Source organism: Gobius niger, assembly GCF_951799975.1.
Source record: "Gobius niger genome assembly, chromosome: 18".
Taxonomy (NCBI): Eukaryota; Metazoa; Chordata; class Actinopteri; order Gobiiformes; family Gobiidae; genus Gobius; species Gobius niger.
Window position 1 is genome coordinate 28175062 of NC_136869.1, and position 20214 is coordinate 28195275.

The window sequence follows — 20214 nt, forward strand, 5'->3', positions numbered from 1 at the left end:
GCTGCCTCTGGAACAATACAAATAACCTACACAAAAACAAAACTTCATTCTGTAAATCCTGTTTGATAAGGGCATGATTTGGGCAAATTGGTTAATTAATGAACAGGGGAAAATCATGAATTATAATGAGTTTCTCACATCATTCCAAATTCTAGCCCCTCCATATAATACAATGTGGTTTCCAGAGCTATTCCCAAAGGTCTGTCTCATCTTATGAAAGGCGCAAAATTCAAGCAAGGGCAACAAATAGAACAATAGAACAAATAGATGTAACAAAAAAGTGCTCAAGTAGAAATGTTGTACAATCTCAAGGTCCATCTGCATCAATGGCTTTCTGGAACTCATTGTATGGGGCGATAGACTGGGACAGGGCCTGGCTGGTCCTGGAGAGAAATTCTGCATAAACAACAAACTCAAGGAAGTAACATACACAATTCTCCATAACATCTACCCAGAAAATGAAAACCCTGCAAAGGTTCAGCCAGGATATAAACTATAATTGCATTTTTTTGTAACGGTGAATTAGAAACAATAGCTCACCTCTTCTATAGTTGTATATAGAATTATGAATTATGGATTAAGACTCTACAATTCATCTCCAATGCAACAATGCAACAGGGCAGACGACCAGCTTCCAGGAGAGTGACATTCTCTTTAATGTCAAGTTTCAGAAAAATAACCCTGTTACTGCCCTAACACAGCTAATAATACTCCTCGGGAAATTCCACATTCATAAAGCAAAACGGGCAGAAAAGTTTAAAAAAAACCTGGAAACCTTTTTTTTGCTGAACTAAAACAATATAGTAACACCATTAAAAAGGTCAATACTGTCAAAGCCTTAAGAACATGCACAAATAATAGAAACCATAGTAGCATCACCTACAATGGCAACAGCGTCCAGTGAAGTGGTCATTTTAGGAAAAATAGTTGGGGGAAATAACTTCTTGTCATTGCTTCTGGATTCTGACAATGTAGAGTCCAAAAATGACTCAGTATTTTCAGTTTAGAATCTCCATTGGTTCTTGCCCGTGATGAATGGTGATCATGATTACTGCACTCGATCCTGAACTCCTCTCTATTGTTCAAGTGTTCATTGTTGCCCTCTTGACGGCATGTCGATACTGTAGAAACATGTACATGGTAGGTAGGCAGGTAGAGCAGTCAAAATAAATCATCCATGATATATTTGACAAAATGAAGCATTCATTGTTTACTCACATACTTACCTTGTTTGCTCAAGTAAGCGCACAGAGGCCTCATTATCATTTTACTGCAGCAGAAATATGGTAACGTATGATAAATCCACTTCAAGAAATACAATCTCTACAAAAGCTGCTGAAGTACTTGTACTTGTGAATGTAGCTGAGTACTACCTGCCTGTGACTATAGAATGGGATGGATGGTTGAAGATTTATGTATGATTTGTATATGATCCATGACGGTATGCCCTGTTGAAAAAACAACAACTCAAAAACAGAACACAAGTGCGTTATTTTCACCTGTAACTCGCACAGTGAAGCGGATTTCAGCCAAAATATAGAGACAATACGCATTTATTGAGGCATAAGGACGTGTGCATCACTACTACATGTTTGGTGCATGTTTTAAACATTAGAAAGAACTCTGGAAGGTTTTGAAGAGGATTAGAAAGTTTTATTTTTGTAAAAGTCTTTCAGCAAAACCAGAGGGGAAGACAAACCTACTCAGTCGACTCTTGCTTCATTTATGTGACCTGAGGTACCAAAGTTAAAATTAAACCAATAACCAAATATTTAAACCAAAGGACAATTGGTAAGTTTGAGACGTTAAAATGTTATTCAAATGTTTATGAAGACAAGGAGCAAGAATTAAAAGGTTCAAAAATATATTTCAAGGATTAAAACCATAAATAATCATTAGTAATAAGAAAAATGGCCAATACATTAAACAAAATAAATTTGATTAAAAGCTCGCCGCCCCGGGACCAGAACCAAACATGAGAGAGGATAGCCCCACCCCAAAACAAAACAAAGTGCTCCAAACACACATATGAAATATTGAAATTTAGAGTCTTCCTCTTTCATTGTTATGAAAAAAATCAGGTACAGGGCCTTTAATGTATATGAGCTGGGCAAGCCAGGCAACTGAGGGTCCCAAGAAGAAGGGCCCCGGAGGGTTAAGCTGCCTTTGTTGTTGTTACAATCTATGTGACTGAATAACTTTATTGTCCTTCATTTGCAGAAATTGAAGTGTACAAAAAGAAAAGAAAAGGAGAGCCTCTACTTACTAAACGTTCTAAGCTCCGGGAGGTCCGTTAGTTCTATATCCTAATTTAATTTCCTTTTACGTGTGTAATGATTATATACATTTCCCACCTTGCTGCTGTGACAACAGGTCACATGACGTCCCCCTCAAATCACAAGAGCGGTGACATCATTTCATTTCACACATTTAATATAACATTCAAAGCATGTTCAGTGCATCGCATCAATAAACACACACTAGTTAATGATGAACAAACATTAGCACATGACGGGGGAGGGGGGAGGGAGCTGGAGTTAGGTCTACTGCTCTGGAGCTGGGCCCCTGCAACACTGCAGTTCAGTCCTCTTTAAACATAGAGACATACACACATAAAGCTTTACAAACCGGAGGAGGAATCACTGGAATTAAGGTCATCAAAGTTTAATCATTGATTCATTTGATCAGTAGTTAGCCAAACTATTAATTATTGTTTCCATTTTATTCGCAGGACATGCTGGTTTATCTTCTTCAAGCCATTGTTGGAGAATTGTTAAATGGGCACAAAACCATAATAATTCCAAAGTGTTGTTGAGACGTCCAGGAAACTGAGTTTACAGTGAAGAGGATTAAGCTCAACTGGACATCACTATAACATTTCACACTTCAGCCCAGATGAGCCCGGAGATGCCCCCCCCTTTACCGAGTCTGACCCCCCTTTACCGAGTCTGACCCCCTTTACTGAGTCTGACCCCCCTTTACCGAGTCTGACCCCCTTTACTGAGTCTGACCCCTTTACCGAGTCTGACCCCCCTTTACCGAGTCTGACCCCTTTACCGAGTCTGACCCCCTTTACCGAGTCTGACCCCCCTTTACCGAGTCTGACCCCCTTTACTGAGTCTGACCCCCTTTACTGAGTCTGACCCCCTTTACCGAGTCTGACCCCCTTTACCGAGTCTGACCCCCTTTACCGAGTCTGACCCCCTTTACCGAGTCTAACCCCCTTTACCGAGTCTGACCCCCTTTACCGAGTCTGACCCCCTTTACCGAGTCTGACCCCCTTTACCGAGTCTGACCCCCTTTACCGAGTCTGACCCCCTTTACTGAGTCTGACCCCCTTTACCGAGTCTGACCCCCTTTACCGAGTCTGACCCCCTTTACCGAGTCTGACCCCCTTTACAGAGTCTAACCCCCTTTACTGAGTCTGACCCCCCTTTACCGAGTCTAACCCCCTTTACCGAGTCTGACCACCCTTTACCAGTGTCTGCCCCCCCTTTACCGAGTCTAACCCCCTTTACCGAGTCTAACCCCCTTTACCGAGTCTAACCCCCTTTACCGAGTTTGACCCCCTTTACCGAGTCTAACCCCCTTTACCGAGTCTAACCCCCTTTACCGAGTCTGACCCCCTTTACCGAGTTTGACCCCCTTTACCGAGTCTAACCCCCTTTACCGAGTCTGACCCCCTTTACCGTGTCTGACCCCCCTTTACCGAGTCTGACCCCCTTTACCGAGTCTAACCCCCTTTACCGAGTCTGACCCCCTTTACCGAGTCTGACCCCCTTTACCGAGTCTAACCCCCTTTACCGAGTCTAACCCCCTTTACCGAGTCTGACCCCCTTTACAGAGTCTGACCCCCCTTTACCGAGTCTGACCCCCTTTACCGTGTCTGACCCCCCTTTACCGAGTCTGACCCCCTTTACCGAGTCTAACCCCCTTTACCGAGTCTGACCCCCTTTACCGAGTCTGACCCCCTTTACCGAGTCTAACCCCCTTTACCGAGTCTAACCCCCTTTACCGAGTCTGACCCCCTTTACAGAGTCTGACCCCCCTTTACCGTGTCTGACCCCCCTTTACCGAGTCTGACCCCCTTTACCGAGTCTAACCCCCTTTACCGAGTCTGACCCCCTTTACCGAGTCTGACCCCCTTTACCGAGTCTAACCCCCTTTACCGAGTCTAACCCCCCTTTACCGAGTCTGACCCCCTTTACCGAGTCTGACCCCCTTTACAGAGTCTGACCCCCCTTTACCGAGTCTGACCCCCTTTACCGTGTCTGACCCCCCTTTACCGAGTCTGACCCCCTTTACCGAGTCTAACCCCCTTTACCGAGTCTGACCCCCCTTTACCGAGTCTGACCCCCTTTACCGAGTCTAACCCCCTTTACCGAGTCTGACCCCCTTTACCGAGTCTGACCCCCTTTACCGAGTCTAACCCCCTTTACCGAGTCTGACCCCCTTTACCGAGTCTAACCCCCTTTACCGAGTCTGACCCCCCTTTACCGAGTCTGACCCCCTTTACCGAGTCTAACCCCCTTTACCGAGTCTGACCCCCTTTACCGAGTCTAACCCCCTTTACCGAGTCTGACCCCCTTTACCGAGTCTGACCCCCCTTTACCGAGTCTGATCCCCTTTACCGAGTTTGACCACCCTTAACCGAGTCTAACCCCCTTTACCGAGTTTGACCCCCCTTTACCGAGTCTAACCCCCTTTACTGAGTCTGACCCCCTTTACCGAGTCTAACCCCCTTTACCGAGTCTGACCCCCCTTTACCGAGTCTGACCCCCTTTACCGGTGTCTGCCCCCCCTTTACCGAGTCTGACCCCCTTTACCGAGTCTAACCCCCTTTACCGAGTCTGACCCCCTTTACAGAGTCTGACCCCCCTTTACCGAGTCTGACCCCCTTTACCGAGTCTGACCCCCCTTTACCGAGTCTGACCCCCTTTACCGAGTCTGACCTCCCTTTACCGGTGTCTGCCCCCCCTTTACCGAGTCTAACCCCCTTTACTGAGTTTGACCCAACCTTAACCGAGTCTAACCCCCTTTACCAAGTTTGATCCCCTTTACTGAGTTTGACCCCCCTTTACCGAGTTTGACCCCCTTTACCGAGTCTAACCCCCTTTACCGTAGTCTGACCCCCCTTTACCGAGTCTGACCCCCTTTACAGAGTCTGACCCCCCTTTACCGGTGTCTGACCCCCTTTACCGAGTCTAACCCCCTTTACCGAGTCTGACCCCCTTTATCGAGTTTGACCCCCCTTTACTGAGTCTAACCCCCTTTACCGAGTTTGACCCCCCTTTACCGAGTCTAACCCCCTTTACCGGTGTCTGACCCCCTTTACCGTAGTCTGACCCCCCTTTACTGAGTCTAACCCCCTTTACCGAGTTTGACCCCCCTTTACCGAGTCTAACCCCCTTTACCGAGTCTGACCCCCTTTACCGTAGTCTGACCCCCCTTTACCGAGTCTGACCCCCTTTACAGAGTCTGACCCCCCTTTACCGGTGTCTGCCCCCCCTTTACCGAGTCTAACCCCCTTTACCGAGTCTGACCCCCTTTACCGGTGTCTGACCCCCTTTACCGTAGTCTGACCCCCCTTTACCGAGTCTGACCCCCTTTACAGAGTCTGACCCCCCTTTACCGGTGTCTGCCCCCCTTTACCGAGTCTAACCCCCTTTACCGAGTCTAACCCCCTTTACCGAGTCTGACCCCCTTTACCGAGTCTGACCCCCTTTACCGAGTCTAACCCCCTTTACCGAGTCTAACCCCCTTTACCGGTGTCTGACCCTCTTTACCGTAGTCTGACCCCCCTTTACCGAGTCTGACCCCCTTTACAGAGTCTGCCCCCCCTTTACCGAGTCTGACCCCCTTTACCGAGTCTAACCCCCTTTACCGAGTCTAACCCCCTTTACCGAGTCTAACCCCCTTTACCGGTGTCTGACCCCCTTTACCGTAGTCTGACCCCCCTTTACCGAGTCTAACCCCCTTTACAGAGTCTGACCCCCCTTTACCGGTGTCCGACCCCCTTTTACCGAGTCTGACCCCCTTTACCGAGTCTAACCCCCTTTACAGAGTCTGACCCCCCTTTACCGAGTCTAACCCCTGATATGAGGAGTATCTGGTAAAGTTACTTTCATTTGAGGGTATTTAAAACAAAGATACTTTCCTAAAATCAAAGGAATACATCAAATCAATCAGAGAATACAAGTGCAAAAATCAAATCAAAATCAAATCAAAGTCAAAGGAATAAATCACATCACAATCATCACATTCATAACAATCAGACAGAAAAGATCAATAAGTGGAGCTCATTCTGGGCTGAGGCAGAGCAGGATCTGTACTCAAGTCAGAGTAACACTACTTTGATCTCATTTCACTTTCAGTTTGACATGAATTATGAGAAACAAAACATGGCCTGAAAATTCTATAACAACATTCCTTCAGTTCGACTTTACCCAAATCTAAAAGCGTCTTCAAAAAAAGCGCCAAAATAGCAACGGAAATAAGTATGAAAACACAACAAAAATGTGTGATATAAACAGAACAAAAAAGCCATAAGAGAGCAACAAAAAGGTGACAGAAAAGTGATGACAAAGTGACAGATGATCAAGCCTATAGGCTGTCCTGAGGCAACTCGGTTAAGGCGGGGGTTAAGAGGTTGTACATGGATATACTGCAAATCAGTGTTGAAGTAATCTAAGTATTCAGAATACATTTGACAAAGTAACAGAATAAGCGCCAAAATGCACTTGTATTCTCCCCGACACAGTCCCTGCCCCCCCTCTGTCCCCTTCCCTCCTATCGTGTCCTGTGTGCGGCTCGTGCGGCTCCACATTCCGGATCAGCAGAGAGCGCTCACGGCCCCGGCCCGGTGAGGGCGCGTCACAGCGCAGTTTCCGCCCCGCTGGCCAAAGCGGAGCCTGTGGGAAAGTTGGCTGGGGATTCATCCCGGCTCTGAGAGTGAGATCCCCGGGGAGCGCACAGGACCATGGCCGCGGAGCTGTCCGGAGCTGTGCTGGACTTGGAGGAGGACGAAGACCTGGAAGTTTTTACAAAGGTAGGTGTGTGTGTGTGTGTGTGTGTGTGTGTGTGTGTGTGTGTGTGTGTGTGTGTGTGTGTGTGTGTGTGTGTGTGTGTGTGTGTGTATGTATGTATGTATGTGTGGGCAGGAAAAAAATCAGCAAACTAAACCGCTCCGCTCGTGCGCGCTCCGACGTCTCCAAAACTTTTTCCATACTCGGGCTGCACGCTGTAAAATACTTGATCTGATGAGACTTTCTGCTCGGTGTTTGTGCTGCGACACTCCCTGCCTGATCCCCGTGAGTCTGCGGACGCGTGACCGCTCGTACAGTGAGCGGGTGACTCTGAAGTAGGAAGTGTCCAAGTCTTTTCCCTGTCTGTCATGAGAGTGCGTGCGCGTGGACGTTTGGTGGAAATAGTTGCAGACTCAGCGTGTTTTCCTTTTCTTCTCGTTTAGTCCTGTCAGACTGTCTTTTAACTTTCAAAAATTCGACATTCAACATTTTGCAACAAAACTTGTCACTATGAGACTCAAAGTAACAACTATGTCCCGCTTAGTGGAGCTCCTCCAAACAGGCGATTACGGCACCACCAATAAACCTGGAATCCGCTCGAATCTCACGAGTTTTGCCAGGGTTCAAAGGCTCTACAGCCTTTTTCCTTTACAAACATTGAAGCTGTTGAACAGCTTTGCTCACAGGGATGAGTTTAAGCACGTTTCAGAAAGAGCTACACTGTCACAGTCATGCAACATCAAATACACAGACACTAATCTCTAATCCAGATGTTTTACCTTTCTTTAACCGGGAAAGTCCCTCTGAGATTAAGTGTCTCATTTCCAGGGGAGTCCTGGTCCCAGAGGGACCTATTGTACATGTTTTTATTTGCAGGTTTGCCCTGTCACTAAAAACATGTAGGCCTACAATAGGCCAGAATGAATGAGTCTATGTAGGGCTGGGCGATATGGACCAAAAGTCATAACCCGATATATTTAGGTTGAATATTGATACACAATATATATCCTAATATTTTTTTTCTGTGAAATGAAATGTTTTATCAAAGTCAAAGCCAGCGAGTACTTTTCTGAAAAACTCACTATAAAATGTAATCATAAACACTGTATAACAAAGCTCCGTAAGGTGCACATTTAAATAAAAAAAAATATCTTAAATAAAGAATAGCTTATAAAATAAAATAGGTTTCTGAGGGCAGCATTTATATATAAAGAGATAACAAAATAAAGTGCTCAGTTTAAGATAAACTTTCTTTTTGTTAACTTCATAGCTTATCTGAATTTAAAATACCCTGATACACACGATGTGGTCTAATTCCATATCTCATTTAAAAATATATCGATATATCTTAAATATTGATATATCGCCCAGCCCTAAGTGTCTACGCCAAGGGCAGCTGTGGCTCCAACAGTAGCTGACCACCACTAAGTATGGAGTGAATAATGATGACAGTGGAGCACTTTGAGATTTGTGCACCCAGGGGCCAATTTCGTTATGAGAGAGAGCCGCTGCCACTTTATCTAATGAAAATGGACAACAAAAATATCATTACCACAGCTGTCCTGCTACAGTGCAGTGGAAAACCCTCTTAGACAAGTCACAATCCAGAGTTTGTGGAGCAATAATGGGCTTTTCTGAAATACGGGGTTCAGGGATTTGCACTTGTGACACAAAGCGATGTGGCCCAAAAATGGGCTTAAACTGCTCCACTAAACCAAGGTTTACATACCCTGGCACGATGTTTGAATTTTGGGCTATTTTTCAGAGAATATGAATGATGACACAAAAAGTATTTTTTTGTGTGATGCACTTGGGGCACAACAAGGCCAATGATGGCCTATGATGAAATTCTGCCAGGGTCCGTAAACCTTTGAGCACAACTGTATATATTTTTGTACAGTCTCTACAAAGACGTACAGTTCCAATCAAAAGTTTGAGACCAGTTGAAAAACATGGTTGGATCTCAACAGGGCTCCAAGTAGAACTTTATTATGCAACTAGAAATGGAAGTGTCAAAACCTCCAGGTACACAGCTTTGGAGCATGTTTGGGTTGTTGAACTGCATAAGCAGGGCCTCTCACAGCGCGCCATCGCTGCTGAGGCGGGACGGTCAAAAGATCCTGAGGGTTATGGAACAAACAAGTCAAGTAAAAGACCCAAAAAGAAATGTCACCAGTTCCGGCTGAGCCGGAGGATCAGATTGGCTGGTGGCTCCTCGACCCACATTAAGGCTGTTACTGGATCCACATGTTTGCACAGAAATGTGGTCCTAAACTTTTGATCTAACTGGTGTTAGACTTTAGAAGCCTCTTACTCTGCACTGTAAACCTCTACAAACGTGTTTTGTTCTGTAATGCTCATGAGTCCTGGATTAGTGTAAGTGTCTACAGTGATTCAGTCGTATCCCGAGTACAGACATTTATTCTAAATATCCTCCCCGAGCTCTAACGCGGCTGTTGTCCTGTTGTTTCAGAAACCGTCTCTGGCTGTCTCTGGCCCCCTGCCCACCTCGCCCAGCTCCATGACCAACCAGTATCATCTGGAGCATGAGGACCAGGAGGAGAGCCGGACGGAGAGAGACCTGTTCATCTCTGTGGACAACCCCGAGAGTCATGTGACCGCCATCGAGACCTTCATCATGTACAGAGTGCTCACCAGGGTAGATGCTCTCACAGTTCTACCTGTAGATAAATGTTGGACCATTTCTTTGTATTTTTTTTATAAATATGACATGGGCCTAATGATGGTGAGCTGTCTGTTACAGACCACGCGAGGGGACTTTGACTCCAGTGAGGTGGAGGTTCGGAGGAGATACCAGGAGTTCTCATGGCTCCGCAGCAGACTGGAGGAGAGCCACCCCACCCTCATCATCCCTGTGAGGCTCACTCTGCTCTGTCTGTGCTGTATACACACAAACATGGCTATGGGTCCTATTTGCTAAACTGATGTGAGGGGATTCCTGTACGTGTGTTAAAAGTGATGGTTTACTGTTGGTAGACCATCACAGTAAGCCGAAATGGCAAAAGTCTCGCTTCCACAAGCAACACACGCCACTCAAACCCTCAAGAGCATCTCCAACACCATCTTAAGACCTCCACCGGCAATGCAGCTGCTCAACAGACCAGCAAACTAATTTAAACATAAAGAGTCGACTCATGTAAGGTCATCTTTGTGACCCACCACGGAATCTTAGCTACTGTCCATAAGAAAACACAGACAGGAAGTACTGGCACTTTAAGTGGTGAGCCTAACTAGAACTCGCATATCCGCATCGTGCAACAAGCCAATTTACAGGGGAGAATGAGGGGCTGTGCTTTTCTCTTGCTCCCAGTCAGGGCTATGACGTAGTGACTCTAGACCCATAACCTAACACCTTAACCCCCACCATACAACACTTGACTAGTGCCCCCGACTGATATGACAAGGAAAAAAAGTCCTGTAGTGTTTCCTGGGGCTTCAAAGTTCCGGGTCTGTTTTGTGTGTCTCCAGCCGCTGCCAGAGAAGTTTGTGATGAAGGGGATGGTGGAGCGTTTTAGTGACGACTTCATTGAGACCCGGAAGAAAGCTCTGCACCGGTTCCTCCACAAGATCTCAGTCCACCCAGTCCTGTCCCGCAGCCCACACCTCAAAACCTTCCTCACCGCACAGGTACTGGAACACTCACCTACCCGCCATAAACTGACCTGTCGTCGTGCTATGTTTCATCAGCACGTCCTCCTTGAGTTATCCTAAAACTTCCTCTCAAATCTTTTGCAGGACCTGGCGCCCCATAAGAAGCAGGGCCCGGGGCTGTTCAGTCGCATGGGCGAGACGGTGCGCTCCATGGCCCACTCTGTGAGAGGTCTGAGGAGCCGAGCAGAGGAGTTCTCCTCCATCCAGGACTACGTGGACCAGTTCAGCAACAGCATTAGCTCTGTGGACAAGGTGACGCAGAGGATCATCCGGGAGCACAGAGGTACAGGGACATTCATCTCACACCTCTGACAATGTTCTCTTCAAAAACATGCAGAGGAAGTGCAAACTTCAAGTGAATATAGTACCATTTCTCCTTTGAAAGAGCTCCAGAAGGCTACAGGAGGCTGCTCTAACATTCCTTAGGTCCTGATTGGGGACGGCTGCTGGGTTTGTGGAAGTAGGAAAGTGGGACTCTTTGATTGGATTAAAACAATATCCTGTAGAAAGTTTTTGCACTTGTGAAACATTACATTACAGTCAAAGCAGGACTTGATGTGGTCATGGTTGGTCAGATCTTGGGACACAAGTTGTAATGTTTATAAAACAATGTAACAAAACATTTTACAGACCTATCCTTTATGAATTTAGAGAATATTTTGAATTAAAAAAGTATCTTTTTTTTTTTCTTTTGCTCTGTCCTTCACCCCCCCCCATATTTTTTTGTGTGTGCCTGTGAATTAAGAATTTTAATTTGAAAATGAAGAAAAATCAAGTCCTCCTCACTCATTCCCGTCTTGTCTTTATAATATATAGACCTATAATGTTTTAATGTAATACTGAAAGGGGATATATCTAGATTAGGGAGGCACCGATCCGGTCCGATACTGGTTTCAGATATTGTGGCCGATACTGGGTATCTATTCCAAGTATCCGGTCAATACTTGTTTCTTTCTTAACCTCCGCAAACATAGGTTTGATCACAGCGCAAAATCCTGAGGCTGGCAACAGTATGCTAATGCTAGGGGCAACCAAGCAAGGCTGGGACAGAAACTATGATAGGCTCACCTAAAGTAGCCTAATAAAATGAAATTGTCCACTATAACTGATCAGGTTTCTGCTAGCTTGTTGGATAAAACTGTTCTTCAGTCAACTGGACTTGGCCTGTAGATTTAGTGTAGAAAAGTCCCGTGATCCTTGTTTACTGTTTTTTCCATTACATTTGAATAGATATAACGGATAATTGATCTGTAACATCAACAAGATCAGACTTTATTGATCTCACAAAGGAGAAAATCGGACCATTCACTTTTTCACCGAGAAAGTCTCTTGGTATTGAATATCGAAAGATACTCAGATTGTCCTTTTATTATATTTTGTCCACTGAGACTTGAAATGTCCAATATTTTATGAGGTGGTCCTCAACAGGTTAACGAGTTTATAAGTTGGTATTTGGTGTGAAAAGCTTTTGGGTCACAGATCTCGGAGTCTGAGCGATGATGTGTGCTTGTTTACAGAGTACGTGGACGAGCTCAAACAGTACAGCCCAGCCTACAGCCAGTGGGCGGAGCTGGAGCCGGACGGCCTGTCGGAGGTTCTGAGGGGCGTGTCCCGGAGCGTGGAGCTGTGCGGTCAGGAGACGGAGCAGCGGGCGCAGGAGCTGTCCGAAACGTTACTGCCAGTGCTGCACGAATATGTCCTGTGTGCAGATACGCTCAAGGTATGACCTCTCCCCATGTCTACTAACCTCAGAAACAGGACTGTAACATTTAAACACACGCGCTCAACATTTACTCAGGTACTCCCTTTTTCGTAAACTTACTACTTTTACTCCACGACATTTGAAAGATTTTCAACAAAGGCTCAAAACTCCAAGCATTCTAATGCCTCTGAACGGTTTCAGGCGCAACACGGACAACACAGACTTTAATGTCATGATTTCAGCAAAGTTTTCATCATTATCAGCAGTTATATCGTGTCGGCTCTCAGTCGTTGTCCATTTTCAATGAACGTTCTTGAGTCGTCTTCTGTACTCTGTAGTTGAAGTGTCGAACGTTTCGCCTCTCATCCAAAAGGTCATCGAACTAAAGGTCAGTTGAGCCCGCAGTCCAGATAAAGACCATGGGGAGGAGTTTCACTTGGCTGAGTCCCTCCCCTCCATTAACAGCTACTCTCACCTGTAGGCAACCATCTTAGTAGTTTAAGAGTCTTTGTAGTTCTAAGTCCTAACGACCTACCTGACACCTGTGGCTTCTTCTAGCTACTCATCCAGGAGGCCAGATTTGTGCAGTGTACGACTAATAGTGTACAGTTTCCCCCACCTGAGCTGTAGCTCTCTGCAGTTCATCCAGGGCTTCTTGGTAACAGCTCTGGTCAGTACTGTCCTTGTTCGGTCGGTAAGTTTAGGAGGATGGCTGTGTCTTGGTAGGTTTGCAGTGATGTCATACTCTTTCCATTCCTGGATGGTTTATTTAACTGTACTTTGAGAGATGTGCTTTGGAAATCTCTTTATAACCTAACCCAGCTTTATACTTCTCAATAACTTTATCCCGGACCTGTCTGGGGTGTTCTTGGACTTCATGATGCTGTCTGCTCCCCAGTAGTTTCTTAACTCATTGACTGCCAGCCATTTTCAAATCAGAGAGCTCCCCACTGCCAGAGGTTTTTCAGGATTTTGACTGTTTTTTTTTCATGACTCACAAAAAATGTAGGTCTAAGTCTATGTCAACATGAAACCCACCAAAAGAAAGATTGTTTGTACCTCTTTCCATTCTGTACAACTAAGATTTTAACACCAGACATGCTCAAGGCCTTGCTGCAGCTGTTCCCATTGAAAAACCTAATTGACGTCTATAGATGTCATTGGCAGTCAATTAGTTAACTGCGAGACCATCACAGAGCAGCTGTATTTGAACTGACATTAGACTACACACAGGTAGACTCTATTTAGTCATTGGGTCAACATGTGATCATTCAGAAAACACAACCTGAACACTGCCTACAATGGATCAAACAATGTGGACGGCCTACGCCAAGCTATATGTCTCCAAATAAACTACTTGCTGTAGTGCAAGACTAGGGCCTAGCAGCTAGGCTAACACCTTAGCATTCTAACAGTCATATAACGTTGCACAAACTGGCACTGGAGCTGTAACTTTAACTGCGGTGGTAAACTTTTACAAGTCTACAATCACACTTTTTTGTATCTCCCTTTATGATAAAAATACTGTTGCATTTAAGGAAGAGATCATAAGGTTTCTCTGATTTTGCCTGAAACCAGTCTGTATGATAGTTTAATATCTTGAATATATCCCTCCACTGCAGACTGTGCCCCTTTTGCCTCGATCTGGAGGATATCGTGGCGGTATTGCTCCAAAAAATGTCACTGACACGCAGGGGTATACCTCTTCCTGTCATGGCAGTCTGTTGCGCTGTTGCGTTTGACCATTTGTTTGTCGGGTGTAGCAACAGTAACTAAGGGGGGCGGGCTCGACAAAAGGTCAATTGGTTGCACTAAAAAGAAAGGGGGTTACATACTTTTGCAAACCCCACTTCTCAGTTTTTTTTATTTATGCGCTTGAGATTGAAACAAGTTCTCCAGTTCTGAGAGGAATACTCTGTAACTCAAAAGTAATTGTTAATGTTTTCTGATCTTTTACCAGTTTAGTTTGAAATGTAGCTTCCATAAAGTGTCACTTCTGCCCTTTGTCTTTCCGCCTTTTGGACAAATGAGCCGCACGGTTGCAGCAGAGCTAACTGGAGCTGCTGGTGTGTGTGCAGGCCGTGCTGAGGCGCAGAGACAACATCCAGGCTGACTTTGAGGTGAAGAACGACGCTCTGGCTGCCAGGAAAGTGGACCCTGAAACAGTGAGTTTAATAAATCACTTTTGAGTGCGGTTGTTTCGCCTGCAGAGAACAAATACTATGGCAGAGATGTTACGTCAGCTCTGTTTCTTTTACTGCACTCAAACTGAACATAAAAGGAGCGTGTCCATATCTTTGCCCAACAGCAGAGCTTTGAGGAAATCGTGCCAAGTCGCAGGATTTCAACCTGCGGTCTGTCTTGCCTTAGAGTCTTTTCACAGGCCTAAAGATTTTTAAATATTTTGCAATAAAAGGATGTTTTTAGTTTTAGTCACGTTTACTACTTTTAATTTAGTTTTAGTCAGCAAAAAGATTACTTTGACTAGAATTATGACTATATATTTCAATCGACCAAAATAAACTGGTTTGGTGACTGATATTGGCAGTTATATTGTTATCGTGACATTTCTGTCCGTAAACTCAAGTTCTTGCCATGTTTTAACCTGAATTCCAAATCTACTCATCACTCGTTGTGCAGAGGTTCAGCTTCTTCTGTCAATCATCTTCCCGGAGCTTAGCCTTAATAATGTGCCCCCAGCCCGGGCGCACTCTTCTCTGCCAACAAGAGCTTCCCGGTGGATTATCCCGACATCCCGCTCCCACCGCTGTGCTCCTCCTGCTCCGCTCAGCGGGAACCAAAGCGCTAATACTCCACCTAATGTAAACCCACTCGCTAATCACCGCAAATGAAAATTCCCGTATCCTCGCGACGCCGACGGTGGATTCAAAATGTCAGGAGACGGAGAGCGCGCAATGAAAAGTTAGCCGAGCAAAAGGACAGGGCTAAATTTAGAGTTCAGGTGTGGATCTTTATCACCCGCTCGGTGTACGAGTCTGTACGGGGTTTAATTAAACAGAAGGCGTAAGAATGAGAGCGCGTTGGTAGTTTTAATTAACACTTTGCTGGTTCTGTGGGGGAAGTGCTTTGGGTGACCTTTAGACAAGTATAGTAATACTTACATCAGTGTGTGGAGCCGAGCAGTCAATCCCACATCCAAACTGTAAATAACTGGCTCTCAAACTTTTCACTTGAATAAATATTAGACCTTCCAAGTACAATAAGATCGACAACAAGATTAAACCAGGTCTGAAAAGGGTCCAAAAATACGTCAGGCCGATTCTCCGCCTAACACAAGAACAGCGCTGGTCCAAACGAGATGCACAACAGCCATACAACTGCTCGTATGAAGCTGATTGCTTCGAAGCACTGCACCAAAGCCTGTTTCGCTAACAGCTCACTAACATGACTCAAGTATCAATTGTCTCAAAAAGTGCTTCACTCTGCGAGTTGTGGTTCAGTCAAGGCGGCTCATTGGCTCAGAGCATTTCAGTGTTTCCCATTTAACCATGTCCATCGTGATCCAAACAAAAGCCTTCGCCCCTTCCCAGCCACGGAAAAAGGTTTCTCTACATGACATCGTTATTGTTTGAGTGTCTGTTCAGCTCAAGTCCAGCCCACTAACCAGGAAAAAGGCCTCATTCTGTTTACCTTTAGCATTAAGATGTTGGTGAAGTTACAGTCTGGCAGCTCCGGACGTGACATGACATGCTGCTCCAGGCCTTTTGCAAACGCCTCGTGTGTTGTCCCTCAGCTGCAGGAGGAGGTGGATGTGCTCGCCGAGCGCTTGGAGCAGGCTAACGTGTCCCTGAGAGGAGACTGGAGCCGATGGAGGAGCGGCCTGTCGTCTGACGCCCGAGCAGCGTTTGTGTCCACAGCAGAGAGGAACCAGCAGCACTACGAGAAGGTGACGCTCATACTCACTTACACAAACACAGGATTTACACTGGAGTCATATGAAATAACCAAGTCCAGGAGACCGAAATGATCAAAAATCATTCATTTTGATAATTGGAAATCAAGTGTAACCCAATAAGATACTAGTTTAGGTTGGTTTTGCCATGAAATGACAATAATTAATTCAAATATTTACTCTGTCATACAGCATTTAGTCTGAGGAGCTGTGGCGTGTCACAGAGTGGTAAGGCAGAGCGGGTTCTGATGAACAGGTCAAAACCGCTGAGAGTTGTTTTATTTGGCTACAGTCGGCCCTGTGGACGTGTGAAAAACCTCCTGTTAAAGTCTTCAATCTGAGAACCAGGTTAATGGACTTTTAAATGTGCACATGATAATTAGCTGAGCAATAGCGATCGATCAGCGGCTACTCACGCCGTGCTTCAAAACGTGTCCAGAATGTTTGAAATTCTGACTTGAAAAAGAGGTATTTAAGCATTTAGCCTCTTCACATAACATTTGTCCTGAGAGAGGAGGAGCAGGCGCTGTACATGAGACTGACACAGGAGTTTGGTCTTTTCTGCATATTCTTTAACATACTGATAATTCTGATCATTTGCTTTAAGCAGAATATGTTTTAATTAATGTCGGAAGTAGATATTTTTGACCAATCCAAGTCAAAACACTGCCATTTAGGCCTTTAGTATTACAATAATAATGATAGTACTATTGGATTAATATTATTCTCATTAACATGCCGCTGTGTTACTAAGTTTCTCTAAGTGCCACATGTCGTCATTATTCATTCACTCCATACTCTGTGGTGAGCTACTGTTGTATCCACAGCCGCCCTGGGGTAGACTGAAGAAAGCAAGGCAACCAGTAGGGCTGGCAATGACCAAAAACATGCTCTGACCCACGATTAGTCGATTAGTTGGCACAGCGCTGACAAAACAACAACTTTTCCGACCCGAACTCCTAGAATGACATCCCAAAATGCACTCATAAGACATCAAACTTTGGGAGCTGTTGCTGTAACTACAATACTATACATAGCAGCAACGTAAACGGTGCATTTATGTGTAGAAAGTCACATTAATCTCACCTTTAATCTCACACTCCAGCTCCCTGCCTCACTCCTGCATCTTCTGCTGTCCATACATCCATATAATCCAAATAAAGCAGTAGATCCATCCGCCTGTTCTTAAATGTCCTCCGGACGTTGTCTCTGACTTGTGTCTGTTTGGCCGTAATGTAAACACGAGCATGTGCTTTATTGTGAAATGTTCCGTGTCCTCTCAGGCCGTTTCATTTGGACTTTTGCGCTGTACGGTGCAGAGATGTACCTGTTCATGTTACCCGGAGCTCCTCATCTTATTTATCTCGGAAAAGGCCAGAATGAAGCGAACAAAGACAGCGCGGGTCCATGAGCTGCTGCGTCTGACGCTTCAGTTTCACTTTCGTTTGGTTGTTCTGTGCGTTTCTGTGCATTTCTCTCCTCCATATATTTATATGGAGGATATATATTTATATAATATATATATATATATTTATTTATTTAAATATTTATTTATTTATTTATTTTGCGAAAGCATTTCACACAAACAATTCAAACGTCACTCTGTAAAACTTTGATGTATCTGTTTTCATAATGAAATATAAGGTCAAAGATCGACCTGCCACAGGCCTCTGGTGTTGTGTAAACTGGGAGCATCTTAATTGTTGCCAGAGTGCGTGCATTTAGTCGACCAATGAAAATCTTGGTCGACCAATTAGTCGACTAAACGACCAAAGTTGGCCGCCCTAGCCACCAGCCTGTGCCATCACCAGCCACTCACTCACACACCGCATTCATGCCGGCCTATTGCACATGGTTTTAGTGGTATGGAGAAGGGCAGGACGATATGGCCAAAAATGTATATCACGGTATGAAAATGAAATATAGATATTTGGCACTATAATTTACACCTGGCAAAATACATAAAAATCAAAGCCTTTCGCCAATGGAGAAAATTCATTTACAGCTATTTTATTCTCTTTATTCATCTAAATCTCTACCTCCATCTGGAAAAACACAGAAGATAAGATCAAATAATATTGCTACAATTATTTGCACCTTCATCTCCATAACAGTAAAATGCTCCTGTAAGTTCACCCTCCTCTGTGCAGTTTACTGTCAGGTGTCACGTGTTTAGGACACGTGTTTGCCAGAAACATGGGTTCAATGAATTGTAGCTTTCAAAGGATTCACTATATCTCCTATCTCTCCTGTTAGCGTCTCTCCCTCTCTGTTGTTGTTAGCTCCAGAAAGCTAGGTGATGCTTCAACTCTCCGGAGTTCATCCAAGACGCAAATCCTGAGGCCTTTCCTCGTAAATATGAGCGACAAAAGCAGCAAACTTCATTCATATCATTAGATTCTTTAGGCGATGCCCCTGAAGCTCCACACTCATGTTTCTGCTGCTCTGAGTGACTCTGGGCGCAGCATCTCTGTGTGGTTCTGACATGAGCTGCCCTACCCCGGTATGAAAGTTTACACCGGTGACCAACCCTAGTATGGAGAACATGCCAACTCCACAGAAAGGTCCCCTCCGATTCTTAAATAAGGGCTTTTTTAAAGGCATTTTAGCCGACACAGCCTGCATCATCCCTGAATTAGTATAAAACTGCTACAGTTTTTTTTTTAATATTAAGACATGAGGGTCAAAGTGCAGATGCAGATGTCTGCTCTATAGTTTAGATTGAAAAAGGATTGTGTCCCATCACATGTTGAAAACATTGTATTTCTGTTGTTTGACAGTGATTGGTTCATAGGCGGCTCACGCCCCCTGCTGTTTATTATGGGTACATTCCTGTTCCTCTGTCTTCTCTCTTCTGTCGGTGTGATGGTTTCAAATCCAGATTGAGTTCAGAAGAGCATTAGAATGAACTAAATACATAAACATAACAAATGCGAGTATCCTGTGCATTTCAGAACATGTTTGGGTCTGCTGCTTTTGTACATCAGAACGCTCCATGAAGGCGGGATTCTTTTTACTAATCACAGCCGATGAAAATTGTATTTCAATGTAATATTCTATGAGAAAATAAATGTATTAAACCAGTATTTATCGGGAGCAGATACAGCTCTTAAGTATAGCCTCTTCTGAGCTTTAGGGCTAAAAAGTCATTGTTATGAGAATAGTGTGGGGTGGTCAAAAAAATTGATTCCTCGACTAAATCGACACTAAAAGTAGTATCGAAGCGAGATATTCATTTGAGCAGGTATCAATACTTTGAGTTTCCTCTGGGCTGCGTACAGAGCACAGGATGGAACTAGAGCTTAAACCAGGGGTTCCCAAAGTGGGGCCCGTGGGCCAAATCTGGCACGCCGGAACAATTCCATTGGCCCACCAGAGAGTGAGCTACTTTTGCGCCGCATCTTGTTATTACTACCTCGCTTCCATTCATTCTCAATGGTAGATATGGGTGCAGTACACGTTTTGGCCACGTGTACTGCCGCTGTTTCACTCCTTTCACATAGTTAAGGAAACACTGTTGTGGTGTCTTGGTGTTTTCCAACTATTATTGCAAAGGTTGTTGACATCAACATCAGCATGTTATAAATGGACTTGTAGAAGATTTTATGCTGAACTGACACTTTGAAAATGATCTAATGTGCTAAATATATGAGTTAACAAATGAATGAGGTAAAGTCACTGTAGGTGCTCCAGATACTGGTGTTTTGCACTTTATTGCTACAATTGTTGATTTTGTTCTACTAAAACTAGGCTTTTGCCATAATTAACATTTGTTTTAATGTAGCATGTTATTTGCATATCAAATGCAAATCTAAACCGAAAGAACTATTATTTTTTGAGTTATATGTGTTTCACGCTTGACCTCACCGTGTTTGGCCCGTGATCCACAGGCTTAAACCCTT

At 44.7% G+C, this 20214-nt stretch overlaps 1 protein-coding gene across 1 annotated transcript in view; it reads left to right on the top strand.

Annotated features, from left to right (window-relative positions):
* Positions 1-6891: 6891 nt before the first annotated feature.
* Positions 6892-20214, top strand: part of snx7 (sorting nexin 7) — a 32002-nt gene continuing 18679 nt past the window's right edge. Inside the window, exons 1-8 of the mRNA XM_079575964.1 lie at positions 6892-7048; positions 9499-9684; positions 9790-9900; positions 10515-10673; positions 10782-10980; positions 12215-12417; positions 14478-14564; positions 16154-16306. Coding sequence (XP_079432090.1) covers positions 6980-7048; positions 9499-9684; positions 9790-9900; positions 10515-10673; positions 10782-10980; positions 12215-12417; positions 14478-14564; positions 16154-16306 — 1167 coding nt within the window. The 5' untranslated portion in view covers positions 6892-6979. The remainder of the gene's footprint in view (positions 7049-9498; positions 9685-9789; positions 9901-10514; positions 10674-10781; positions 10981-12214; positions 12418-14477; positions 14565-16153; positions 16307-20214) is intronic.